Source organism: Anabrus simplex, chromosome 2 (genome assembly GCF_040414725.1).
Source record: "Anabrus simplex isolate iqAnaSimp1 chromosome 2, ASM4041472v1, whole genome shotgun sequence".
Lineage (NCBI taxonomy): Eukaryota > Metazoa > Arthropoda > Insecta > Orthoptera > Tettigoniidae > Anabrus > Anabrus simplex.
In genome coordinates this window covers 934,529,272-934,554,054 of record NC_090266.1, presented here as the reverse complement: position 1 = coordinate 934,554,054, position 24,783 = coordinate 934,529,272, and the positions used below count along the sequence as shown (strand labels likewise).

General features: G+C 43.6%; 1 protein-coding gene across 1 annotated transcript in view; it reads right to left on the bottom strand.

Moving 5' to 3' along the window:
• The window catches only part of Cht10 (Chitinase 10), a 356,983-nt gene extending 333,798 nt beyond the window's left edge, over nt 1-23,185 (bottom strand). The window contains exon 1 of the mRNA XM_068226063.1: nt 23,104-23,185. Coding sequence (XP_068082164.1) covers nt 23,104-23,185 — 82 coding nt within the window. The remainder of the gene's footprint in view (nt 1-23,103) is intronic.
• Nucleotides 23,186-24,783: the final 1,598 nt, after the last annotated feature.

Here is a 24,783-nt window from a genome sequence, read left to right as displayed (position 1 = left end):
TCGCAGCCGATACCCATAGGGATGTGTCCACGGTGCAGCGCCTGTGGCGAAGATGGTTGGCGCAGGGACATGTGGCACGTGCGAGGGGTCCAGGCGCAGCCCGAGTGACGTCAGCACGCGAGGATCGGCGCATCCGCCGCCAAGCGGTGGCAGCCCCGCACGCCACGTCAACCGCCATTCTTCAGCATGTGCAAGACACCCTGGCTGTTCCAATATCGACCAGAACAATTTCCCGTCGATTGGTTGAAGGAGGCCTGCACTCCCGGCGCCCGCTCAGAAGACTACCATTGACTCCACAGCATAGACGTGCACGCCTGGCATGGTGCCGGGCTAGAGCGACTTGGATGAGGGAATGGCGGAACGTCGTGTTCTCCGATGAGTCACGCTTCTGTTCTGTCAGTGATAGTCACCGCAGACGAGTGTGGCGTCGGCGTGGAGAAAGATCAAATCCGGCAGTAACTGTGGAGCGCCCTACCGCTAGACAACGCGGCATCATGGTTTGGGGCGCTATTGCGTATGATTCCACGTCACCTCTAGTGCGTATTCAAGGCACGTTAAATGCCCACCGCTACGTGCAGCATGTGCTGCGGCCGGTGGCACTCCCGTACCTTCAGGGGCTGCCCAATGCTCTGTTTCAGCAGGATAATGCCCGCCCACACACTGCTCGCATCTCCCAACAGGCTCTACGAGGTGTACAGATGCTTCCGTGGCCAGCGTACTCTCCGGATCTCTCACCAATCGAACACGTGTGGGATCTCATTGGACGCCGTTTGCAAACTCTGCCCCAGCCTCGTACGGACGACCAACTGTGGCAAATGGTTGACAGAGAATGGAGAACCATCCCTCAGGACACCATCCGCACTCTTATTGACTCTGTACCTTGACGTGTTTCTGCGTGCATCGCCGCTCGCGGTGGTCCTACATCCTACTGAGTCGATGCCGTGCGCATTGTGTAACCTGCATATCGGTTTGAAATAAACATCAATTATTCGTCCGTGCCGTCTCTGTTTTTTCCCCAACTTTCATCCCTTTCGAACCACTCCTTCTTGGTGTTGCATTTGCTCTGTCAGTCAGTGTAAAATCCTATACTCAACGTGTTAATTGCATAAACATTATACATACTGAAAAACACACTAGAAGGAAACAGCAATCCAATGGAACACGTAACAAAAATCATTAACATTCTAAACCTTACCACAAGACAAAATTACTTTCACCTTTGGCAATAAGCACAACATCTGATCTGGAGGACTCACATATTTCAAGTATGCTTGATATTTCTACAATACAATACAAGCATCTAAATCTTGAACAACAAACACGCTCGCAAGATAATGTAGTGGTACCACTATGTCGTTGATGGGTACACTTACTCATTTAAGTGGAATGCAGAGATAACCACAGTACACAATAGAATACGATCGAGAGGGTTGGCTGCGTGGTTCTGGTCACGTAGCTGTGAACTTCCATTCCGGTGATGGTGGGTTCGAACCCCATCGTTGGCAGCCATGAAGATGTGTTTCTGCAGTTTCCCATTTTCACACCAGGAAGATAATGGGGCTGTACCTTAATTAATGCCACGGCTCTTCCTTTCCCTCCCTTGTGTCGCAGAAAACCTTCAGTGTGTTAGAGTGCCATTAAACCACTAGCAAAAGTCCAGCTCCATGGCTAAATGGTTAGCGTGGTGACCTTTGTTCACAGGGATCCGGGGTTCGATTTCCGGCAAGGTCGGGAATTTTAACCATCATTGGTTAATTTCGCTGGCGCGGGGGCTGGGTATATGTGTCGCCTTCATCATCATTTCATCCTCATATTGTCGCGCAGATCGCCTTCGGGCGTCAACTAAAAAGACCTGCACCTGGCGAGCCAAAGTCCTCGGACACATCCTGGCGCTAAAAGCCATACATACTGGAAAATCGAATAGGAAACGAACAGATCAATCAACTTCCTAGGAGGTTCGATCCTGGCTCAGTCCAGTGGTGTTTGAAGGTGATCATATACGTCAGACTCGTGTCGGTAGATTTACTGGCACATAAAAGAACTCCTGCGTAACTAAATTTCGGCACCTCAGCGTCTCCGAAAACCGTAAAAGTAATTAGAGTGAAGTGAAGTGAAGCCAATGTAATTATTACTCATTTTCTAGGATTTCTTACCGCCGGGCTAAGTGGCTCAGACGGTTGAGGCGCTGGCCTTCTGACTCCAACTTGGCAGGTTCGATCCTGGCTCACTCCAGTGGTATTTGAAGGTGCTCAAGTACGACAGCCTCGTGTCGGTAGATTTAAAGGCACGTAAATGAACTCCTGCAGGACAAAATTCCGGCACCTCGGCGTCTCCGAAAACCGTAAAAGTAGTCAGTGGGACGTAAAGCAAATAACATTATTATTATTGGATTTCTTACCACAAAAGAGAACAATCAGATAGAAAATTTCAGATGTAGAGAAAATCCACTATAACTGACATCCTGATCCATAAAGCTTCACACTAACCAAAGCAACACAAGAACCCAAGACTCCAATTTAAGTTGCCCAGACTCGACAACATACTGTACCCAACAGAAGATTATAATGAAGAAGAAATACACACTCCAAGAAACCTAGCCATTGTTATGGTTACAACCACACATTCATCAACAGTTCTTTTCTTTCATTCTCCGACGCTTTTCCCGCACTTCCGTCGCACATCTTTACTTGGCCCAGTTTAAGGGCAGGATCGTCTACATGATGCTAATCCCATATAAGAGATATACAGTATTTTGTGTTTTTGGTTGGTAATGTGGTGCGTTGCCTACACATTAGTAGGTGTGTATTAAGACAAATACTAATGGGCTTCGAACCCATTATCTCCTGATTGCTTTTCCCACACTTCCGTCGCACATCTTTACTGGGTCCAGTTTTAGGGCAGGATCCTTTACATGATGCTAATCCCATATAAGAGATATACAGTATTTTGTGTTTTTGGTTGGTAATGTGGTGCGTTGCCTGCACATTAGTAGGTGTGTATTAAGACAAATACTAACGGGCTTCGAACCCATTATCTCCTGACTGCAATCTCACAGCTGCGCGACCCTGACCGCACGGCCAACTCACTCGGTAGAAATTAACTAGACGTAACTAAAAACGTCTGTCTGCCGGGAATTGAACACGGAATATTCTGAACCGGAGACCCCTATATAGACCACTCAGGCAAGAAACGCACATACACTAACAAACAGCCTTCTATATAAAATCAAACTCGAAGTACACCTAAAAAGTGGAGTAAGGATACATCTGCCACAGTAACATATTTCAATGCACACACACAGATACTTGCCCAAAAATTCTGAAAATTAGGGTACACGACAGGACTAAGTACAAATTAATAGAATCCTTAAGAGGCCTCAACCCATATAAAGCATCCAGCTCACAGATAGACTTACGTGATGTTTACGAGAATATTGTAACGTAGCAATCTATCAGCTCGTGCAAATTTCAATGTAATTCGTTGTCTTTTTCTAGTCGTATTCAACTTATGGATATAATTCTACTATCACCATATTTGAGACGTTCGTGGTTGTGTTTAAAATACGGCAATGCGCAGGATGCCTTAATTCAATCAAAGAACAGTCTCTACATTAGATTGTATTATCGTGTCATGATTTACCAACAACTAAACATGTTACTGCACACGACGTCAGCTAGCTCAATACTAAAATTTGTTCACGACAATACTTCGCTAACGTGTTCCGCTAACGTAAACAGTCCTGCGCCAACAGGTCGACAACCTGAAGCACAGTGTAGAGAGTTTTTTGTCCAAGATCGTAGTTTGCACAGAAATCTTCCTGCTGTAAGTGATTCATATAGACAACTAGTCCAATATGGATTTCATATTCATATATGTTGCTACGATCACACTCACGGACCATTCCATTAATGAGATAGCTTATTTACCATCGCAAATAGAACAGGGTAAGTCATAACTGAAGCACGTTGAATGATTATCAAATATTGACCACGTAACTACCGAATATAATTATACAGTATACTGTTAAGAAAATGTTTTTATGCCCAGTTGATATACATTGCAAAACTGCCCGTGTTATTCTATTTTATATTACATACTGTATCCCACTAAATTTCAAAGTAAAGAAATATGTAGAATATTGATGTTTAAATTCTGATAAATTTATCATTCTGATAAACGCCTGCCTCGTGGCAATGATCGTTAAGGCGTCAAATCTTCATGGATTGACGCTGCGGTTAGTTGGTTGGAATCCCGTTGGTGGAAACATCTCACCACCAGAATATTGCCCGCCAGGGTAGGAGAGGTAGTGGTATACACTTTCGAATGAAGAGAATGCGTTCCAAAAGCCTGGCTTCTTGTTGCTTGTTGTTTAAAGGGGCCTAACATCGAGGTCATCGGCCCAAAGCCTGGGTTCAATACAAAGAACTCTCCGCAGTTTCCGCATGGATTGGGGACACATGACACTGCTGATGATGATTCGTCCGTCGAATGGAGACGTTAAACCTTGAGCAGACCCGTTTGGTGTTATTCGACAAGAGTAGGCTATGTGCCGCGACCGCGTTTCACCGTCTCCATATCTCATTATATTCATCATCACCACCACACATCCAGGTGCGCAGGTCGCCAAGTGGCTTCAAACAGAAAGACTTGCAACAAGCCTTTCCGGAGTCCACACGTACTCAACCAATTTTGATAAATTAGAATATTTGAAATATCGTCGTTGCGCCTCGAAATACCGTCGTGTGACGATGTTGATGGGAGAAATACTGACCCGCAGCACAAGTATCACTTAGAACGAAAATTCGTTGACACACCTCAGGCAATACTGAACCTTAGATGACAGAACCTTTCTTGTCAGAGCACTAAACTTAAATATTATCACATAGCGGTTTTTCTAGGCTCAATGACAATATATTCCTTTTTTAAACGAATCACTACCTGAATAATAATAATAATAATAATAATAATAATAATAATAATAATAATAATAATAATAATAATAATAATTCTGTTGTGCACCTGTTTTCAATAGACACTTTAAGCGACTGTAATTTTCTATTCACTATTTTTAGTAGCAAAATGCTAAACGTTATACAGTACAAAGCGTCCTGATTTAGAATATCGACTCTCAATAACAATAGTGTGTGAGTTCGAAGTATTAAGTAGCTTAAATGATTAGGGGTCCAGCTTCTGTGTTGGAGGTTGAGGGGATGGATCTTGGTGTTTAAATGCAAGAGATCTGCATTTATGAAATTAGCTCATATTTAAAGAACTACTTTTCAGGCCAGTGTCGACTAAAACTCATATTAGCTGAGCGAACGTTAAATCGGTCTTCCTGTTTAAATTGCTTCCCAAGTTTGTTATTTTTGTTATTTGCTTTACGTCGCACCGACACAGAGAGGTCTTATGCCGACGATGGGATAGGAAAGGCCTGTGAAGTGGAAGGAAGCGGCCGTGGCCTTAATTAAGGTACAGCCCCGGCATTTGCCTCGCGTGAAAGTGAGAAACCACGGAAACCCATCTTCAGGGCTGCCGACAGTGTGGCTCGAACCCACTATCTCCCGATTACTGGATACTGGCCGCACTTAAGCGACTGCAGCTATCGAGCTCGGTCTTCCCAAGTTTATTAAAGAATCTAGTAGCCTGGAAAAGTAGACCTAACACTTTGAATCACTATCAAGTATCACGAGCCCCACATGGGGATCAATCGTTAAGTACCTCGTCACAGCAACAGGAAGCCAGTTGTGAAAAGAAAATGCTATTAGATGTATTCTATAAACGATAAGATATAAAATAATATGACTTACATTTTCCTTAAAATACATTGATGTAGAAACCGTGAAGAATATGATTGTGTTCTTCCTAGAAGTAACTCTTCACAACTAATATGTTTCAAACAATTCAACATTCACTTCATGCACAAGCTTGAAGTAGTTCTGGACAACAACAGAAAGAAGACATCGGCACTGCGAACCTAAGGACTGCTTCTAAGTAGAGAATCCTCAAACGTGCATCATGGCAGTGGGTTAAGCACACAATATTATTATAAACTGTATTATCGATTGGTATGTATTTCAGCATTCTGTCTTGTGAAGGTACATGGTGTCTTCATGATATGATACTTCTTTCTTCTTTCTTAATCTGATTACCCTCCAGGGAGCATGAGACATTGGGTCGGGGGATACAACTGGGGAGTATGACCAGTACCTCGCCCAGGCGGCCTCACCTGCTATGCTGAACAGGGGCCTTGGTGGGGATTGGGAAGATTGGATAGTATAGGCAAGGAAGAGAGAAGGGAGCGGCCGTGGCCTTAAGTTAGGTACCATCCCGGCATTTGCCTGGAGGAGAAGTGGGAAACCACGGAAAACCACTTCAAGGATGGCTGAGATGGGAATCGAACCCACCTCTCCTCAGTTGACCTCGCGAGACTGAGTGGACCACGTTCCAGCCCTCGTACCACTTTTCAAATTTCGTGGCAGAGACGGGAATCGAACCCGGGCCTCCGGGGGTGGCAGCTAATCACACTAACCACTACACCACAGAGGCGGACTCATGATATGATATTTTCAAATTGAGTTTGCGGTATCACCTTATATTCTAAACCTGTGCATTACATTAGACTTGTCTAACAGTGAACCTAATCACTGTCTTGTCCATCTTAATACTATTTTACTCCTTTGCGTCATTTCTTATACATTTGGTTCACACAGCCTCGGCATCTACTGTAAGTCACTCAGTAGAACCTATAACGGATATTTCAAAAATGTTCCTCCTTTCTTAACACTAAATCATCAATTCGTATTGGAAACAGTTCTTGCTACTTACATGTCTTCTGCATGAAAATGTTGCATCACATGACGTGAAAATTTGAATGATTTTTTGAATGAATTAATTTTTTGAACAATGAACGTGAAATCTGATTTTCGAACTAACTTCTTTTTTCCTAAATCCTGAAACAGAAGCTGAGTATTTTGCTTCGCCTAGATGATAATAGGCTAATATTGTTAATAAACCTGATAGGTATTGTTTACCTCCAAGGAAGGACTGATACTTTTTCACGCAATGTTATTAAATGGAAGCTGAAAATCTATATAAGAATATCTCTTTCTCCTTGTTGGCCTTTCCCAATTTATTGGAGTCGCCACTTGATGTGGGTTTGGCCTAGTTTTACGGCCACGTGTCCTTCCTGACGCAAACCAAATGAGGAAGGGTGGTTTGTCCATTGTAAGATTCTGCGGTGGTTGGTAGTGTAGTGTATTGCATGTGTACAAAGAGGAGTGTATTGAGATGAACATAGATACCCAGTCCCCGAGCCAAGGGAACTAACTATACGCAATTAAAATCCCCAGCCCGGCCGGGAGTTGAACCCAGGGCCCCCTGAAACGAAGCCCAGTAGTTGACCATTCAGCCAAGGTGGACTCTGGATAAGTATACCTGACAGAAATAAATGTATCTGACGTTTCAGTAAGCCACTCTTATTAACAAAGGATTACATCTAATACTAATAATAATAATGATGTAGCCTCCGTGGCTCAGGCGGCAGCGCGCCGGCCTCTCATCGCTGGATACCATGGTTCAAAACCCGGTCACTCAATGTGATATTTATGCTGGACAAAGCGGAGGCGAAACAGGTTTTTCTCCGGGTACTACGGTTTTCCCTGTCAGATTTAATTCCAGCAACACTCTCCATTAACATTTCATTTCATCTATCAGTCATGTATCATTGCCCCAGAAGAGTGCGACAGGCTTCGACAGCCGGCACATTTCCTATCCTCGCCGCTAGATAGGGGCTTCATTCATTCCATCCCCGACCCGGTCGAATGACTAGAAACAGGCTGTGGATTTTCAATAATAATAATAATAATAATAATGTGTTTAAAGCCTTCTCAAATGCTACTAGTATTAAAGAGAATAACTGAAGCAACATACATGGCAGGACTAGAATAATATGGGAGGGGGGGAATGAGAATGGTTTCATTCTTAGCAACTATGATATCAGTTTCCTCCCCTGTCCGTTCCCTTCTCTTTTATTCATCCCTTGCACATAACTTCTCATTTGAAGCTAGTTTTGCTAAGCCATTCTTCCTCCTTCACCACACTAATCTAACAGTGCAATTCATCCAGAAAATACAATTTCTCGTACCATCAGCTATAAAAATAAAATTGTGCCTGTACACTTCACTTCAGTCTCGAATTACGTATACACAATTCGAAAATGAGTTTAGTTCACTGTCTGTCTGTCTATGCTGAAGCATATCCAGAGAGTGCACTAAGCTGTGTGTTATTTGTACACTGTATCGTAGCAATAATAAGGGAACTAATACAGTAAATGTCAGATTTCTTCGTTAATATTAACTGTATCGAAAAACTGTACACCGTAAAATTTGTGCAAAGTACGATCTACGACCTTTTATGTTTTGTAAGTTTTACCTTACGAGAAATAGTAATGGAGATATTCGCGATTATTTCATTTTTCACAAAAATACAAATATCTTCTGTCTAAAACCTATATTTAACAAAAGTTTCAGAAATTACAATTTCCAATTATTTATATCTGATACATTTTTGCCACAAGAGATACGGTAACAGAGGTATTCGCGAATTTAAACATTTAGTATTATCATTCAGACGAATTAACCTGGCCCGTCTAGCATCCCCAAACCGGTCGGGAATAGAACACGGAACCCTCTCAACCGATGGCCTCGACGCTGACCATGCAGCCAAAGAGTCGTACTATCATCACCCGAACTGAGCAAATTGTTTTACAAAACTGGTTTCTTACTTGCATAGTGATAAGTTTTCATTAAAACTTGGATATAGGCCTATAGCAGGGCCTCTCAGAGTGCATGCACCAGTGCATTGTGCGGTGCACGGTGCAAAAGACGACTTCGCTTGGTTGACCGGAGTTCAGACCCCCACTCCTCAATTTGGAGCAATAGCGGTGTCTCTCTCTTTCCCCTCGCCTGCCTCCGTCTTCCTCACTTGCTCCGTAGCGCTCCAAATCCGAGCCGAGTTCAGCCGAGCTTAGCCGTGTCGCCCCGAGACGACGCGCTGGTCCGAGCCGAGCCGAGTGGGACCGATGCACTGTGCACAGGAACTCTGCGCCTCAGTTTGCACGTGAGATTTTGGGCGTTTGAGAGGCCCTGCTACAGGGTGATCAGAAACAACGTGAACCTGGCATACGAATGTTACAGGGTTGATCGTACTGGTAAATAATTTGAAAAATAAATTGATATCACGCGCCATTTACATTTTACCTGCTGCTAAAGTCAGGCAATCAGATCGCTTCGTGGACGAATTCGAATTGGCTTCGGGAGGCGGTGTTAAGTCTGGCTTGAGAACCATGCCGAGAAGCTAGCGTCAATTATAAGAAGACCATGGGTTTCAGTCAGTGACACCGTAACGTAGCCTACTTGCTATGGCGCGATCCTGTATGCTCGGAGCTCCGTGTTCAAATACCCCCACCCCACCCCCTCACCCCCACCCCCCACACCGTGGCAAAGGTTTTCTTTCTGCAATTGGTGCTCTCAAGCCGGTCGTGAATCACATGCAGATTTAGCAATACCGCCTCACAAAGTCCATTTAAATTCGCGAGCGAAGCGATCTGGTGGGCAAACTTCAGCAGCTGGTAAAGTGGCAATGGTTGCGAAGAGATATCGAATTATTTTTTCAAATTAGTTATCAGTATGACCAACGTTCTAACGCTCATATACTCGGTTCACGTTGTTTCGACCACCCTGTATAGTAAATATTTCTTTTCTTTTGCTATTTTGCTTTAAGTCGCACCGACACAGATAGGTCTTATGGCGACGATGGGATAGGAAAGGCCTAGGAATGGGAAGGAAGCGGCCGTGGCCTTAATTAAGGTACGGCCCCAGCATTTGCCTGGTGTGAAAATGGGAAACCACGATAAACCATCTTCAGGGCTGCCGACAGTGGGATTCGAACCCACCATCTCCCTGATGCAAGCTTACAGCTGCGCGCTCCTAACCGCACGGCCAGTAAATAATTTGAGCTTTAATGAGTTAAGATTCATGTTTCCATCGTATACATGACAGCGTCAAATCAAAGTGCTTACGAACGGAACGGTAGCTGTGACCATACGATTATGACTACGGTAGACAGACACAAGCCATCAGATGAGACTTGTGAACCTTTTCCAGAAGCTGCACAAGTCTCAAAACTTGTTAACACTGCAATACCCTTTCAGTTTTCTACAATCATCATTCAAGGATATAGTGGGGAATAGAACTGGGTGCTGTACTGTACGCCGGCCCCAGGTTCGATTCCCGGCCAGGTCAGAGATTTTACCTGGACCTGAGGGCTGATTCGAGGTCCACTCAACTTACGTGATTAGAATTGAGGAGCTATCTGACGGTGAGATAGCGGCACCGGTCTAGAAAGCCAAGAATAGCGGGCGAGAGGATTCGTCGTGCTGACTACACGACACCTCGTAATCTGCAGGCCTTCGGGCTGAGCAGCGGTCGCTTGGGAGGCAAAGGCCCTTCAAGGGCTGTAGTGCCATTGGGTTTGGTTTTTCTACTGTACAATCGATGAAGAGAGTTCTCATGTGTCACCTCCACGTACAAATACCCTATCTCACTGTGTTTCCAGAATACAGAAAAAAACACACATGTCCGTACTGACGTGACAAATGTAGCTCTTCCTCAAGATATCATTGGACACATGACACAGCTCATTTGATTGCAAACATTCCTCCGAAGATAGTTCCTGTAATTCTCCTGTAATAGGGTGGAGACAGCAGCATCACATTAAGAAGGGGCATTGTCCTGCTACTGAGCCCTCCCACGGACCAAGAAGACCGGTCCTAATGTGACATGTCATTGCAGGCCTGGCAAGGGCGTGTCCGCTGCCGCGTGCCGCTGTAAGCAAGTGTATGTGAGCCCCGTGGTTGTAATTCTTTCCGGGGGTTTCCTTCACTCACTCCGGACAAGAATCCCGAGTTACCTTTCCCACGGGTATTCATTAGGTATAGAGATTTCCCCGAAATATATTGGAATATTATCATTGGTAACAGTAGGTTAATAAAATAGCTGGTCAGAATAATAATAATAATAAGAAGAAGAAGAATATCCTTGTACTAAGGGCTTCAGACATCATCGTCAACGGTCTATGTATTAGTACATATGAAGTCTGCCTGATATCTTGATTGATAACAATTCTGTTATTAGTTTTAAGGCCTACTAAATATTTTTACTGTTTTCGGAGACGCCAAGGGTTCCGATAATATGTCTCACAGTATTTCTTTCACTAACAATTGACAAGATTGTTGGCATATTGGAGCACTTCCTAATACCACTGGACTCAGCCAGGGTCGAACCCGCCAACTTGGACTTAGAAAGCCAGTGTTCTCTCATCTGAGGCCATCATCCCTGGTGAGAGCAGAAAACTGAGGGGTGGCGAAAACTTCAGTTTACTCAGAACAGCCACTGTTACCGTAAATATTCGAATTCCAATCTCCGAATAGTGTAACTTCACGTCTGTAATTGCTAATCCATGTGTCTAGCATTTTGATAAGAATGAGGATTAAATGATTAATGCGAAACAATTCCTATGACAATACGACGAGGGAAACTTTCTATTTATTCTCCATCGTGAAGTAGTGGTGTAATGTTTCGCTATAATAATAATAATAATAATAATAATAATAATAATAATAATAATAATAATAATAATAATAATAATAATAATAATAATAATAATAATTTCGTGTTGATATTGTTACCCTAGTGCAGCCCTTGTAAGGCTTACAATTGTGTGCTGCGTCTGCCGCTATACGAGACTGAGTGTTATTGTAGTAGAGAACAGTGTTGTGTGGGGTATATGAGTTGCAGGGATGTTGGGAACAGAACAAATACCGAGCCCCAAAGAAAGGAAATTAACCGTTTAAGATTAAAACCCCCAAACCGTATGGGAATCGAACTTGGAGCTCTCAGAAACTAGGGCCACTACGCTGACTATTCAGGCGCCTCCAGTTTTGCGTCGAATCCGAACCACATGCTCGTGAATTTTCATTTGAAAAATTTCACATGCAATGGAAAAGGATTCGAACCACGGTCGCTTGGTTAGAAGTCAGTGACAATGGCTCTCAGCTACCATAACCTCCAATTCCGAAGTTGTCACAGAACCAAAATTAAGGGTGTTTTCATATGAAAGACATCTTCGTCTAAGTGAACTAAATTACGACAATGCGTATTATTTAGATTCTGAAATCGGTAATGTCAATCCAATGAAGGAATTATGCGGAAATTTTGTAGGAAAATATTTCCGTTCATGCAGTTTAATTTATCAAAGACACGCGATCATCATGTGGCACATTTTAACGGAACTGAAGGTCTGAATTAGCGGTTATCTGGATCCTAATATAAGAAGACGCTTGCCTCTCTCACAAAATGTATTATCTACATAAATGCTACATAGTGACAGTGTGCTAATTTTAAACTACGTGTCGATAAGTGATGAGTAACTTAAATTATTATCAGGACACCATATCCGAGTAAAATATTAAACGAACAGACTAGACTTCATACTTCAGAAGCGTTTCATTTTGAGATGTACATGCTCGAATTGTGTATATAGGAGTTGATATATTTTACGAAATGACAAAATAACTACAAAGTAATTTGACATAAATATGGACCGATTAAAGAAAATTTCGGAAGACTTTTCTTAATTTGGTGAAAAGTTTAATTAAATGTGTTACCCGTAGATTTTGCCATCTGTATCACTCCCTTTGTTCCCTCCGGTATAAGAGACGGCATCTGCATTACCTTTAACTTTATTGATCTAAAATAAGAGAGTTAAATATTATTTACTATTCAACATTAAGTTTGGCAGCGTTGTACTAACAATTTCATATAGGTTGCGTTCTAAAATCTATAGGTCAGCTACTAAAGGTTATGTTTATTTGGTTCAACGAACACGTGTAATAATAAAATTTGAAAAAAATGAATAATTAACAAGAAGCGTTTGAGAAACTGACTATAGGAGAAGTGATTCTCCGTCATCAAAAAATTCTACTTCCTATGGGGGTTCAATCCCAAGTAAAGCTTCCACGACCGAAGACCAAAATATCACAGCAATAGAAGCAAGCTTTTGTACGATTAGGACGTGTGTGTTTGTGCAGCGATTCGCCCACGGTGTGCCATTTTGATTCATCAGCTGGACTGGCACGCCTTTCCAAGACATGATCAATTTTAGATAATTTAAAAACAAAAATTTTGACAAAGCTTTAATTACTAAAGCCTCAAATTTTCTTAGATGTGCACAAATGAGCACCTTTCGGGTACAGTTCGATATTACCGTAACATTATGGTGCCGTCGTCAGCTTTTGCGGTATCCTTATAACCACATAACCATTGGTGACGCTATCTGAGGACCCGACCAGCCTCCCGGCTATAGACTTAACAAGCAGACTGTAAGTAGGTCTACATGTACAGTACGATAACTCCTCTATGCCCAACAGTTGTCAACACTCAACATGCAGGACGATAGCAGCTTTACGATGTTCAAATATAACAATGACGTCATGAACCGTTAAAGGAAACGATAGTTTGCTATTCGTAGAATATCTCCCAGGTACATTAATAGATCGCATCACGACCAATACATGTGAGACTTTTGAAGTGAAATGTCACGCCCCTATGGTTGAGATTCCATGTAGAACTTCTGGTCTCGTAACTATTATCACGATATCAAGAGTCACGAAAAATGACACACTTACTTTTCTTGGTACGTCAGTAACATGTGTACTACAGAAGCAGGTTGTCACTAAATAGTTCCTTGTCTTTATAATAATAATAATAATAATAATAATAATAATAATAATAATAATAATAATAATAATAATAATAATAATAATAATAATAATAATAATTGTTCAACGTCCATGCTACTGCTAATTGTTTTAATGTAGGCCAGGTTATCGGAACTTTGTCCTGCAGGGTTTCTTTAACGAGACAGAACTCACGGACATGAAGTTGTCGCATTTGTCACCAAATGCTAACTCGGGAATATAAGACAAATGACTATTTTTAATTTCGTGTGGCTATTTCTAGCCGGGTGCAGCCCTTGTAAGGCAGACCTTCCGATGGGGGTGGGCGGCATCTGCCATGTGTAGGTAACTGCGTGTTATTGTGGTGGAGGACAGTGTTATGTGTGGTGTGTGAGTTGCAGGGATGTTAGGGACACCACAAACACCCAGCCCCCGAGCCATTGGAATTAACCAATGAAGGTCAAAATCCCAAATCAGGTCGGGAATCGAACCCGGGACCCTCTGAACAGAAAGCCAGTCGTCGCGGTATATAATTTAACATTGTAGCCTCACGGCCGGTGGCCTGGGTTCGATACCTGTTCTATGTGGAGATTTTTAATTCCTAGTATGAGAGTTGGAGGGGCGTGCAGCCGCACTCACGAGAAGATAAGTGGACTGAAAGGTCACGCTCGGTCGTCTCCCAGTTCTAACCCCAATTAACACAGCTGTTCAAACACCACGGCAACACAGGTTAGCAGAGAAACTTCACGCACGTCAAGAACATGAGACTGTAACCAACGGCAAGCTTATTTCAACTGATTAAATTGGGTAAAAGACAGCAAGACAGCCCGCCTCTGTGGTGTGGTTGTTAGTGAGATTAGCTGCCACTGTCTGAGGTCCGGGTTCGATTCCCGACTCTGACAGAGAATTTCAAAAAGTGGTGAGAGGACTGGGCCGGTACACTCAGCCTCGAGAGGGAAAATGAGTAGAGGGGGTTCGATTCCCACCTCAGCCATCCTCCAAGTGGTTTTACGTGCTTTCCCCACTTCTTCTCCAGGCACCTAACTTAAGGCCGCGGCCGCTTCCTTCCCTCTTCCTTGTCTATCCCTTCCAATCTTCCCATCCCCTATAAAAACCCTGTTCAGCATAGCATGTGAGGCCACCTGGGCTAGGTGCTGGCCCTCCTCTCCAGTTGTATCCCCGATCAAACTTCTCATGCACCAGGACACTGCCCTTGAGGGGGTAAAGGTGGGATGCCTCGCTGAGTTCCGGGAAAAACCAACCCTGGAAGTAAAAGGGATATTGAAATGAAATGACAGAGCCTTATCCTTCCAGCCTTCGTACCACTTTTTAAATTTTGTGGCAGAGCCGGCAATCGAACCCCAGCCTCCCGGGGTGGCAGCTAATCACACTAACCACTACACCAGGGAGGCGGACAGATTCTGTTATGTAAGGTTGAATATTGAGCGAGTAATTTCAAAGAATGCCCGCTCTTAGTGATATATGTGCTGCGGGTCAGTATTTCTCCTATAACATTATCATACTCTATTGGTTTCCTCAGTCGCAATTACGATAATAGACATAGAACAATCGAAGTAGGCCTACATGTTATTTCTGCAGTTCGCTCGTCAAAATAAGAGCCGGTGGTGATTCAACATTCGCGATGCATGAAGCATTGTGTCACGTCTCGGAGACAAGGCGCACCTCTAGACATACCAATTAGTGGCCAGTCGACATTTCCGGTCGCGAGGTTGACTCACGTGTTAAAGAGGAGTGACCTGGGAGGAAAGTTTATGAGCCTCAAACCAAACCAAAACCCCATGGCACTACAGCCCTTGAAGGGCCTTGGCCTACCAAGCGACCGCTGTTCAGCTCGAAGGCCTGCAGATTACGAGGTGTCGTGTGGTCAGCAAGACGGATCCTCTCGGTCATTATTCTTGGCTTTCTAGACCGGGGCCGCCATCTCACCGTCATATAGCTCCTCAGTTCTAATCACGTAGGCTGAGTGGACCTCGAACCAGCCCTCAGGTCCAGGTAAAAATCCCTGGCCTGGCCGGGAATCGAACCCGGGGCCTCCGGGTAATAGGCAGGCACGCTACCCCTACAACACGGGTTTATGAGCCCCAGGGATGAAAAATGAACAGAAAATTTCCAGTAAGACACCTCCTTGTGCTGGGTGTATACAGAGGCTCGCATTATACGGGGTGTACCCGTGATGGTGCTACAAACTGTCAGGGATAATGTAGGACGGCAAATGGATCAGTTTGAGATAAGGGACCGCAGTCCGGAAACGTTAGAGTCAAAAGTTATTAATAATCCAAGTTGTTTAACGTCTGTCCGTTCTTAACAGACGCTGGGCTGTCGGAATTTCTCACCCAAATCGATTTCTCGTTGTCGGGCAATGTGAAAAGCCTTGTGTATGAAACACCTGTCGAGACTGAAGAGGATATATTGGCAACGATTCTCGCTGCCTGCGACGCTGTTCAAACGACGCAGGGGATATTCGAACGGGTACGACAGAACTTTGTGCGGCGATGCCATGCCTGCGTTGATACAGGGGGACGCCATTTCGAACGTTTGTTGTAAATGGAGCAGCTTGTGAAACTTGCGCTCGTAAACCGACTAAATGAGAAGAATTTTGCTCGATCGTTTCCGGAACGTGGTTCCTTATGTCAATCGATCCATTTGTCATCCTCCATCTTCCCTGAATACACGTGTACTTCATGTCCATTCCATGGTTCTTTGCTTCAGGTGATTCAATGTGGCAAACCTGATAGGTCTCTCACTACAGCCAGTCGTGACCACAGATTGTCACTCTCATTCGTACAAAGCCGGGCCGAGTAGCTCAAGTTGCACGATGCTGGACTTCTGAGCTTAAGTTGGTGGGTTCAATACCGGCTCAGTTCTGTGCTATATGAAGCTGCTCAAATACATCGGCCTTGAATCGGCACGTAAAAGAACTCCTGTCCTCCTCCATGATGTAGTAGTGGTTAGTGTGATTAGCTGCCGACGCCGGAGGCTCGGGTTCGATTCCCGGCTCTGCCACGAAATTTGAAAAGTGGTACGAGGGCTGGAAGGGCGTCCACTCAACCTCGGGAGGTCAACTGAGTAGAGGAGGGTTGTTTTTTTTTGCTAGGGGCTTTACGTCGTACGGACACAGATAGGTCTTATGGCGACGAAAGGAGGGTTCGATTCCCATCTCTGCCATCCGCGAAGTGGTTTTTTGTGGTCTCCCACTTCTCCTCAAGGCAAATGCCGGGATGGTGCGTAACGCCACGGCCGCTTCCTTTCCTCTTCCTTGTCTACCTTTTCCAATCTTCCCATCCCTCCACAAGGCCCTTGTTCATCATAGCAGGTGGGGCTACCTGGGCGAGGTGCTTGTCCGCCTTACCAGTTGTATCCCCCCCCCACAAGGCCCTTGTTCATCATAGCAGGTGAGGCTACCTGTGCGAGGTGCTTGTCCGCCTTACCAGTTGTATCCCCCGACCCAAAGTCTCACGTTCCAGGGCACTGTACTTGAGGCGATAGAGGTAGGATCCCTCGCTGAGACCGAGGGAGAAAACAACCCTGGAAGGTAAACAGATTAAGAAAGAAAGAAAGAAAGAAAGAAAGAAAGAAAGAAAGAAAGAAAGAAACAGAGCTCCTGCGGGACATAATTCAGCACCTCGCCACCATCTCCGATTACCGTAATCAGTTAGTAGGACGTAAAACCAATCTATTTATTTTTACAAGCGGATTGACGCTTAGGTTCACGTTACAACTTCATTTCTGTTTCTTTGTGTGTAGTTTCCGTCCGCCTCTGTGGTGTAGTGGTTAGCGTGATTCGCTGCCACCCCCGGAGGTCCGGGTTCGATTCCCGGCTCTGCCACGAAATTTGAAAAGTGGTACGAGGGCTGGAACGGGGTCCACTCAGCCTCGGGAGGTCAACTGAGTAGAGGTGGGTTCGATTCCCACCTCAGCCATCCTGGAAGTGGTTTTCCGTGGTTTCCCACTTCTCCTCCAGGCAAATGCCGGGATGGTACCTAACTTAAAGCCACGGCCGCTTCCTTCCCTCTTCCTTGTCTATCCCTTCCAGACTTCCCATCCCTCTACCAGGCCCCTGTTCAGCATAGCAGGTGAGGCCGCTTGGGCGATGTACTGGTCATTCTCCCCAGTTGTATCCCCGACCAAGAGTCTGAAGCTCCAGGACACTGCAGTTGAGGCGGTAGAGGTGGTATCCCTCGCTGAGTCCGAGGTAAAAACCGAACCTGGAGGGTAAACAGATGATGATGATGATGATGATGATGATGATGATGATGTGTGTGTCCTCTGTGTCAATACTCCTTCATGCGTTTGCTGGTGCGTTTGCTGGCTGGCTTCCATTGTTCCTCTGCCCAGGCTCTTCCGGTATTCTTAATTCTCCCTTCGGCTTGAAACGGTTCCAAATTTTTCACTGCATTCCTAAACTTCTATCTAACATTTGGACCTCTGAGATGTTTAACCTTTCCGTGTATTTCTGCATATTCTTATCCATCATGTAGTGGCCTTTTTATTCTGGAAGCAATCAAATATTTACATGGTAAGTCTATTTCCGTTCATTCTGTATTGGACCACGGTGTTGCAAGTGTTTTAATTTGGCATTATGGATATGAACTTCCTAGAGTCCAAGTTCTTTTGTTAATCCTCATGCTCTTCCTATTTTTTGAGATCCGATCTTCCACTGCGGCTTTTTCTAGTCCAATCCGCTGTGTGGTCTCACGAAGGTACTTGAACTTCTCGACTCTTTCGATCCGTCCTATCTCTGTTTCAAGGAACTTCGGCCCATGTTTGATATTCCAATTTTATTATTATTATTATTATTATTATTATTATTATTATTATTATTATTATTATTATTATTATTATTATTATTATTATTATTATTATTATTATTATTATTATTATTATTATTATTATTATTATTATTATTATTATTATTATTATTCGTACAGAGACACGATGAAAAGCTGATACTAAATGAACTATTGTTTTCTTTGTTGGTTAAGACTACCTCAGTAATTGGTACCCACGGGACCTGGGTTGGCGTCATTGGCACGCAGAGCAAAGTAAATTTACGCACCCCTTAGCTGTTATTTTAACCCTTCCATTATCTAGCAAAAACGAGACACAATCATTGTGTCAATTCATCAACCACAATGCTACGTTTATTTTAGTTAAGAAAAACACACCACTGGTACAACAGCTCATTTCCGAGTGAGTTGACCGAGTGACTAGGGTGGCGTAGCTGTGAGCTTGCATTCGAGAGATAGTGGGTTCGAAACCCACTGTCGACAGCCCAGAAGAGGGTTTTCCATGGTTTTTATCTTCACACCAGGCAAATGCTGGCGCTGTGTCTTAATTAGGGCCACGTCCGCTTCCTTCCAATTCCTAGCCCTTTCCTATCCTAGAGATGACAGCCAAGCGTTCAACCTCTAAAATACAGCAGGAATTTGAGAATGAGGGCAACTAATGTCATTAATGAAATGTGGAGTGATATCACAAATTATACAATTCCCTTTGTCTTTAACAGTAGTCCATTCTCTGTGCATATAAATATGCTTAAGACAAAATGTACTCAATTATGCGCCAGTGATAACTTGAATGTAATATTTATATGTTCTCAATTCGATAACAAAAATAATGCGTTTATTAAAAATTATCAAGACAATATACTCATGTCCATAAGGTAGTGATCATTCTTCATATTCTGCCCTGGTTATAAACATTCCATACATATATGATATAAAACACTATCAAAATTCATGGTCGTAAGTTAGTAATCGTTTATGCAACCTCTTCGTGTTCTCACATGTTGAACTAGAAATCATGGGTAAATGAATATTATCCAATAACTTCTCTGCTTCACCTCTCAAAATTGTTTCTAGATTAGCCTTTGATATTAACTGTTCTTATTCTTAATTCTAGCTTCCTCAGAAATCCTGTAGAAACCTTAATATTGTATGGAATACACTTTTGTCAAAGGTATCTTTTGGGTATTTTTCACGGTTGTCTAGTGGCAGGGGAAAATTCTAGTTCCGGAGATGACTTATACACAATTTTAATTCGGAAGAAATCATAACCATGATATATCCAGCAAAGGAACAATCACTTCATTCACTTCACTGTTGTTCTAAGCCTCATTTAGTGTGGTAGTGAATATATTATTGCCACTGGGTTATATAAATACGAAGAAGTGATTTGTTGTGAAATGTTGTTAGATTCTGTCGAATCTCTCAGTGGATATATTCTTGCAAAAAACAAATCCTCGGCTTCGTTGAAATAACTTCAAGAAGTTTTTAAGAAGTAGGCCTACTCTATGTGAAGGTAGTGCTGCCGATTTCACGTCTATGTCTACCATTGAGATCCAGCAAGCAAGGAGCGGTAGGTAAGACACTAAGAAACTGTCCGCCTTAGCTTGGCATTTTCCTGACAGTGGACTTAATTAACAACCAGTCTGTGATGTCTGAAGAATTATATTCACCAGGGACGAATGTGCGTTGGTGCACACAGTAAAACTGCCTGTCAGGAGGCGAACATAATACACGGCAAACTTTACGCATATATTAAAATCAGACACGTTTATACTGTATTTACGCAGAACACTCTGCAAACCTAGTCACTATTCTCACCTGGAAGTGAGTTTCTTCCTTTATTTCGATGAAATGTACGTGTATGGTGAGCTGTGTATGCAAGCAAGTAACTTGAATGTTAATATCGTGATCACATTCTCGGGACTTCCAATTTGACGTAAAACCTGAACCACATGGAAGTGACTTTCTAATTCGAAACTCTCATCAGCATTCAAACCACGACCACCCTGGTAGGAATCCAGTGACATCACGCTACGTAAGCTATGTACGAAAGTAAAATAGCGCCTCACTTGTCTCAACATACTGTACAGGGTAAAGTCGCCAATCACCGAGCTCGATAGCTGCAGTCGCTTAAGTGCGGCCAGTATCCAGTATTCGGACGATAGTGGGTTCGAGCCCCACTGTCGGCAGCCCTGAAGAAGTTTTTCCGTGGTTTCCCATTTTCACATCAGAGAAATGCTGGGGCTGTACCTTAAATAAGTCCATGGCCGCTTCCGTCCCACTTGTAGCCCTTTCCTGTCCTATCGTCGCCTTAAGACCTATCTGTGTCGGTGCGACGTAAAGCAACTTGCAAAAATAAAAGTCGCCAGTCCCTGTTATGTGTTATGTTCGAACACCGGCAACCCTCAGGAGGATAGTCATTAAATACTTTGAAGAAAATATCATTCCCTAATAGCTTTAATGAAGATGCTGGCTTTCTGAAGCGTTATATTGAAACATTATTGATGCAGCTTCACGGAACATTCAATTCAGGGGAGATGTTAGTAGAAGCTTTTCTCTATTATTGAGGCAGTAACGATGGAGTGGCTGCGCGGTTTGAGTCACGTGGTTGTCAGCTTGCATTTATATTATAGTGTAGCTTAAATATGGCCACGGCCGCTTCCATCCTACTCCTAGCCCTTCCCTATCCCATCGTTGCCATATGACATTTCTGTGTCGGTGCTACGTAAAGCACATTGTAAATATATATTATGAATTATGCTTGTTATAGTAATGACAATTTCGTGTGGTTGTTTCTAGCCTGGTACAGCCCTTGTGAGGCAGACCCACTAATAATAATAATCGTATGGCCTCAGCTACCGTTTGCAGACATTTCGATTTGACGCCATCTGGCTGTCTGATCGTCAATTTCGACGTTCCGTTTTACTCTAGGTCCGCTAGACGGCAGACAGAGTAAATCGGATCTCTCTTGCGCGTCTATGGCTGAGTTTTAATTAATTTTGGCGGGTAAATACCAAATGTATCACCAGAGATCTTTTACACGCCGACATCGTACGACATGGAGTGTCGAATGGACTTTTTTCCGCCCTTCAAAAATCCGACTACCTCTGCCGGGTTTGAACCCGCTATCTTGGGATCCGGAAGCCGACACCCTACCACGCATCCACAGAGGCAGCTGGCAGACCCACTGACGAGGGTGGATGTCATGTGCCTTGTATGGGAGCTACGTGTTACTGTTGTGGAGGATAGTTTTGTGTGTGGTTTATGGGTTGCAGAAATGTTTGGGACAGGACAAGTACCCAGTACCCTAGCCAAGGGAATAAACCGTTCAAGATAAAAATCCCTCGACCCGACCGGGAATTGAACCCGGGACCTCGAGTACCGAAGGCTAGGACACATACCACTCGTCCATGGAATCAGACATGATGCACGTTATTAACAGGCAACGAATGATTGAAACTTCCCTTTAAAAATGCGTAACGATTGTGCAGAATGCAAATGTCTTATGCTAATTTTTGACATTTTGGGGTTAAGACGTGCATATTTCAAAATATTCAAGGAAGCTGTTTCACGAACATCCTTTGTTAATTTCTCTCCCAGCACTTCCCCATACAAGATTCTATTTCTAACTTATCTCCTGGTATATCATTTATGAAATTTGTGGGGAAAGTGCAAGGCACATGGAAAGTACCGATGATCTGGTTTGGTGCAACCACTCAGGAACTAGATCTTGTCTCCCATAAATTTGATGATTTTGACACGGACGATTAGCAATTTGCACCCTCAATATTAAGTTTAATTTCGACAAATATAACTGCTCTAATATTGAATGAATGTGGCTCTGGCTATGAATTTCTAAAATACACTTCTTCTACAGTCTCTTTTACTCCTCAGCGTATGTTTTACATACTAAATTAACAGAACGGAAAAATACGTCGTAACCCCAAGTGAGAATAAACCTTAATTGTTGGATAATTTTATTGGGCCTTGGCAAGAACGACAGAACTTTAAGTTAAACAAAATTCAGATATTTCTGTTCAAGTATTTGGAGTGTTCTGGCCCTTAAATTCGTTTCAGACGATTTCAATGTAAATAAATGGGTTAGTTGAAGTAAGCAGCACAATACACTGACAAGTTTAGTTCTAGTTTTAGTTCTTAATGGGTTATTGAATAGTTTACACTGCGGATGACATGATTTTAAGGTTATTGTCATTTATTAAAAAAACTGACGAGTGTTTGTGCAAAAGATGCCATTTCCACCTTAAGAAATTTGTGGGGAAAGTGCAAGGCACATGGAAAGTACCGATGATCTGGTTTGGTGCAACCACTCAGGAACTAGATCATTCTAGTCTGGATTGCTCATGCAGTCGATAATATTCAACTACTGTAATGGATGTGGACGAAATACTGGTTTATTTTTCGGAAGTGGAAACAGCACCTTTTGAACGGACACCCCTCAAATAGTACTTGATATAATTTTGAAAACACAGTCAAACATACCTTTCTTCAGTTCCTGATATTCAATGTCATTATGCTGTATTTCAGAGATGCACAAACCTTGACTCTGGGAGCAAGAGCGCATGGTGAGCCTCTTACCTGCCAATCAAAGCCCACGTTTCCTACCCTCTCCTCGCTCGTAGCTGTACACCGTCCCTTCACTCATACATTTATTACACTGCTGCTTGTTTTTTTTGCCGTGACCCTTGCACGCGAAATTGCTTTTCTTCCTTAATGAAACTTGCGAATCTTCATCTTTTTTCATCGGGAGAGTTGGCCGTGCGGTTAGGGGCGCGCGCCTGTGAGCTTGCTTCCCGGAGATAGTGGGTTCGAAACCACTGTCGGCAGCCATGAAGATGGTTTTCCGTGGTTTCCCATTTACACACCAGGCACTAGGTACAAAAGGACAGAGCTGGCACAGGGGCAAATGTGCAAGACGGCGGCTATACACTGGTTCTTATGGGACTAACGCCTGAGAACTGGCCCAGGGGCATGATGGCGGCTATACATAGTCTCTTATTGAGAAAGCTGGGTCAGGGGACACATGTGACTTAAGGAGACGGCCCAGGGGCGATTGCGCAAGATAGCGGCCGCGTACAACCTCCTAGTGCTAGGGCCCCCGAGGCAAGATGGTTGCTATACATTGGTTATATGAGACTAACTTTAAGGAGATGGACCAGGAGCTAATGGCGATACATTGTTCTTATAGACCTAACTCTACAGAGCTGCCTCAGGGGTTCACAACTTGTAACGCATGACGTATAAGGTTTACCAGCCTAACTTTCGGGAACTGAGGCAAGGGCTACTATGCAAGATGGCTGCTGTACATTGGTTTTATTAGACTAACGTTAAGGAGTTGGGCTATCGCTCATCCTTCTAATCAGCTACCCTTCAGAACTTTAGTCTAGCACAGGAGCTAATGGTGATACATGGACTTTTATGGCACTAACTTTGGGAGAGCTCTGCTAGGGCTTTTTGCGTATTGGGCTAATGCGAAGATTTCATCCTCCTAACCGGATGACCTTCCTAACATCAGTCTAGCACAGGGGAACTTGCATATACATAGCCTCAGATGGGCCGCGGAGAGCTGCACTAGGGCTCTCTAGGAAAGCGACTCAAAGCTTGGAGGTATGAAGGTGTTAGGTTACAAGCCAACCGAGATGTTAGAAGGTAGAAATCGCTATTAACACCACAGCGAGGGTTGTAATCTCGTCTTATCGATGCCTAGCCAGTACTCTACTCGCTCTATGAGAGCTCTAACATCAACTAGTTAAAGCTTGGGTGTATGCAAGTATTATGGTTACAAGCCAGCCGGGATGTTAGAAGGTAGAAACAGCCATTAACACAATAGCAGAGGTTGTAAGCCTGTCTTAGAGAAGTATAGCAAGTACTCTAGTCCCTCTGCGAGGGAGCGACCGCATAAAAGACAAAAGAGCTAAATGGCTACAGGACTATAGGGCTAAGTCTAATGGACTAAAGGGAAAAAGGGCAAAAGAGCTAAAGGGCTAAAGGGCAAAAGGGCTAAAGAGCTAAAGGGCTAAGGGCAAAACAACAAAAGGGCTAAAGGGCTAAACGGCTAAAGGGAAAAAGGGCTTTCATTTTTCTAGTATTTGGGGTGCCTCTCCTCTCTTAATCCGGGCTTAGACCAGCTGTACAGCTAGAGGTGGAGTTAAGGAAGGGAGA